Consider the following 4,288-nt stretch of genomic DNA (forward strand, 5'->3'; position numbering starts at 1 on the left):
GATACGCTGTGCACCTAAATATGCAGGCAGGGCCTTGCAGAGAACAGAGAACCGGGGAAAGAAAATGTAAATGAACAGTTAAAGTTCCAAAGAACTTAGTGACTATTTCATATGTAAACAGGAGCATAACTATACATTACTCGTCCCTCAAGTGTTAACCTTTAGGTAAGTGTTATGGATTAAACTGTGTCCCCCAAAAAATACGTGTCAAGGCCGTGATTCCCAGTACTGTGTGGTTGTCCTCTATTTTATAATCTGATGTAATTATCCTATGTGCTGTAAACCCTAACCTCTATGATGTTAATGAGGCATCATTAGAGGCAGTTATGTTAACGAGGCAGGACACAATCTACAGGATTAGACTGTATCTTGAGTCAATCTCTCTTGAAATATAAAAGAGAGAATGGAGCCGAGAGGAGGGGGACCTCATGCCACTAAGAATGAAGAACCAGGAGGGGAACGTGTCCTTTGGACCCGGGGTTCCTGCACGGAGAAGCTCCTAGACCAGGGGAAGATTGATGACAAAGACCTTCCCCAAGAGCTGACAGAGAGAGAAAGGCCTCCCCTTCCCCTGGAGCTGGCGCCCTGAATTCAGACTTCTAGCCTCCCGGACCATGAGAGAACACACTTCTGTTGGTTAAGCCTCCACTCGCGGTGTTTGTTAGAGCAGCACGAGCGAACTAAGACAGTAGGTTTTCCATTAAGAAATTTTCCATCATGTTACTCAACATAACAAGGACACTACATGATTTAACACAAAATATTGAGGCTTTGTCACTCTGAAAAGGCTCGCTTTTAAATTTTATTACCATCTAAAGTACCCAACTTTGTTCCGTGACACACTCGTGACAGAAACACAGCCAAGCACCAGGAAATAGGTCTGTCCGTCCCTCAGGGTGTTGAGACTTTTCTAAAGGGACAGCATTCTCCCTTGAATCTGGGTCACTATGCACTTGGGCCTGGACGAGGCCTCCCTGTCTAAGTGCTGAATTGGCTATAAATCAGCTCCGAGGAGCAAGACCCAGAGAGGTTCTTAAAATCAAAACCAAAGGGTGACCTCTGCCTCATGACCTATGACCCCAATGGGCCCCAGAGGGACCTCCAGGGTGGAGGGGGGGACCCCAGCGTCCTGGGAGGCACACGTACCTGCAGGAAGCTGATGGCCATTAAAATGAGGCTGTAGGAGCTAATTCCACCTGTGAACACCTCGTTCAAGTCCCTCTGCAGGAGGAACTGCTTCAGCACTAAAATCAAGTAAGGCAGCAACGAGTACTTCTGTAAACCCAGAAAGGAGAGAAATTCATTAGTGATTGGTCAGTACGCTTCCAAAGACGCTCCACATGGCGAGTGCACACGTAGACAGTCCAGTCGAGCCCAGTGCCTGTCTGAAGGCTCCAGTTCAGCTGCTCTCACACTTCAGGGGTCTGAGAACTGTCTGAAGCACCAGGGGTCGTTACAATCCAGGGTGTGGCCCCACCCCGGGTCACACTTCGGCCTGTCAAGAGTCTGCAGGTAGAAAGGAGTCTGCAGGTAGAAAGGGGCCCAGGGAAGACAGACGAGTGTGTCCATGCAGTCACGGGCAGGCCCAGGGTAGTGGGGAGGCCCAGCCAGTCCTGACATCCCTCCACCCAAGATGCAAAGCAGGCAAAAGGGAATCAGAGTCTGCAGCAGCAGCGTGAGCCGGCGGGCAGGTCTTTCAGAGGGTGGGGGGGAGGGGTCAGACTTGCAGGGTGCTGGAGAAGGGGCTGTCGGCGGGGGTGACTGCTGTGGTGGACACAGCCCTGTGAAGAGGAGGCGATGGGGAGGGGAGGAGGCGACAGGGAGGCGAGGAGGCGACGGGGAGGGGAGGAAACAAGTGAAGGTCCGTAACAGGAGCCTTGTCAGACCCCACAGATGGTGGCTCCGCCTTAAGAACGTCACCGCTCCCGCTACAATGGAGCAAAAGTGCGTGGACCCACCAGCCCGTATACACGGTAATGCTCACAACACGCCAGCGTGAGGAATAAGTCCCTGCTCCCTCCGTCAGCAGGAAACAGTCCTCAGTGAAGAGATCAGAACCACCACACGGGGCTCACTCGGCTCCCGAGGGCCTGATCTGCCAACAGTCTTCGGCTTATAATGAGGAGGAAGAAAACCTCAGCGCCCTCTACCCACAGGCTCAGCTTTGTGAACGGCTACCCACGGAGAGCAAGCCTGAAGCCCCGCTACACGTCTCGTCCAGGCACCCCTGGAAACGTGGTGCAGGATGAGCGAGCCTGCTGCACTCTCCACTAGTCAAGGCGCTCACAGCCGGCCTAAAGCCCGGCATTCACGTGAGCGGGGCGGCCAGCGTCACACGGAGCCCGGCCACGGCACGGAACCCAGTGTCGCGCAGAGCCCAGTGGCCAGCGTCACACGGAGCCTGCCCACAGCGCCGAGGGTGACACAGACCTTCATATAGCTCTTAATGAGCTCCGCTGCCCGGACGCCGGTCTCCACGTTAAAACTGATGTCGACTTTCACTTCTGTCTCCTGGTCGGTGAGTTTAATGATCGGAACCTGCAAAGATGGCATCCAGAAAAGCGGGCATTAATATGCAACACGGGCCTCATCGACCACCAAGTGCTTCCTGAGCTGCACTCAGAAAGGGGTCTGAGAGATCACCCACCCCCCAGATTTAACGAGAAGAAGGGGACTGCCAGGCACTGCCTTCACGGGGCTCTGCAAACCAGGACGCCCCCAGTCCCTCCAAGAGCTGGTCCTCTGGCCTGTCCGCCCCCCGCCGCGGGCCAACCACGGCCTCTGCGTCCTGTCTGCGGTGGGGGGCAGCAGGGGGCAGGTGGGCAGGCAAGCACCAACCCCAGGCTCCACAGCGCCCATGTGCAGCCAGCACACACCCCGGTGGCCCAGGCATGGGGGCCTGGGGGCACTTCCTGGGCCTCTGCCTTCACGTTTGGGAGAATTTCTGAAAACATTCAAAGTAACCTCAAAGCCATTTTCTAAATGTTTTGTACTGAGACGGTTTCTCCAAACATCTCTATTTTGGGTTCTCATTCTTTAAGATCTTTTAACTAAAACAAAAAATCCTTACAAATCAGAGAATAAAAGGCTATTTCGGAAATACGCTCATCAGTGCCAATTACCACCAAAAGACACCGGGAACCAGCCTCGCAAAAGCTGCCGGAACAGCGACTCGTTCAGATCACAACCCCCCCCGCCCCCATTATGTCCCTTCAGGAGAAGAAGGCAGCTTTTGTTGCCTCTGCCGGCGAGGAATGAAAACTGAAGCTCCTTTCACCTGCAGTCACGGTCCAACGAAAGGTTTAAGAGAGTCTGGTGAAAAGTCGCCATAAAAACACTTCTTTCAGCCTGCACCTGAATCGGGGCTGAACATGTAAACCCGGGGCCCCCGCCCAGGACACAGAGGAGGGCCGGTCTGTGCTGACGGCGACCACGCGGCGGCACGGTCCTCACCTGGGCAGGGCCCATCCTGGTTGCTGGTTTCTAGGAGAACTCATCACCATGCCTCTGTCTCAAAGCGGCCCAGGCTGCTCCGGGCCTGCCCAGTGGTGCACAGTCGGCCAGCAGGTGGCGCTCACGGCCCACACTGCCGCCACACGAAGCCCCTCCTTCACACCCATGGACACTTCGTTCCCACTCATGCCGCCCGCCTGCCTTGCACATGCGTGTGCACACAGCCATACACACAGGTTGCACCCCTAATTTTACGAACCTGATAGTAACACTAGAGAATACTTATTTTTTGGTGGGTTTTCAAAATTCACATGCTTTCAGGTGAAACACACCCTCCCTTCTGCCTGCTGAGCATGATGGCGTTTCAGTGCAACACACAGAGTGGGTGCAGCTGGGCACGGCGGGGCGTCCTGAGAGGACACGGGACGAGCCTCCTTGGTTGCCTGCACGGTGCACACGGGCCCCATGGCCACAGAGGGGAGGGCCGTGCAGCCTGAAACGGTGCAGTCACTCAGGGCTGCAATGCCTCTGCATCCCGCAGCATCCACACCAGAGGGGAGGGCCGTGCATCCTGCAGCGTCCACACCACAGAGGGGAGGGCCGTGCATCCCGCAGCGTCCACACCACAGGGGAGGGCTGTGCGTCCCGCAGCATCCACACCACAGAGGGGAGGGCTGTGCGTCCCGCAGCATCCACACCACAGAGGGGAGGGCTGTGCGTCCTGCAGCGTCCACACCACACAAGGGAGGGCCACGTGGCCTGAGGCACTGCAGTCACTCAGGGCTGCAATGCCTCTGCGTCCCGCAGCGACCACACCACAGAGGGGAGGGCCGTG

The 4,288-nt window shown here is 55.8% G+C and overlaps 1 protein-coding gene across 1 annotated transcript in view; it reads right to left on the reverse strand.

The window, feature by feature from the left end:
- Positions 1 to 4,288, reverse strand: part of TENT4A (terminal nucleotidyltransferase 4A) — a 48,932-nt gene that overhangs the window by 15,502 nt on the left and 29,142 nt on the right. The window contains exons 5-6 of the mRNA XM_004380273.2: positions 2,431 to 2,538; positions 1,147 to 1,275 (exon numbers count right to left, since the gene is read on the reverse strand). Of these exons, the coding sequence (XP_004380330.1) occupies positions 1,147 to 1,275; positions 2,431 to 2,538 (237 nt within the window). The remainder of the gene's footprint in view (positions 1 to 1,146; positions 1,276 to 2,430; positions 2,539 to 4,288) is intronic.

The sequence above is a fragment of the Trichechus manatus genome, unplaced genomic scaffold (genome assembly GCF_000243295.1).
Source record: "Trichechus manatus latirostris isolate Lorelei unplaced genomic scaffold, TriManLat1.0 scaffold00072, whole genome shotgun sequence".
NCBI classification, from domain to species: domain Eukaryota; kingdom Metazoa; phylum Chordata; class Mammalia; order Sirenia; family Trichechidae; genus Trichechus; species Trichechus manatus.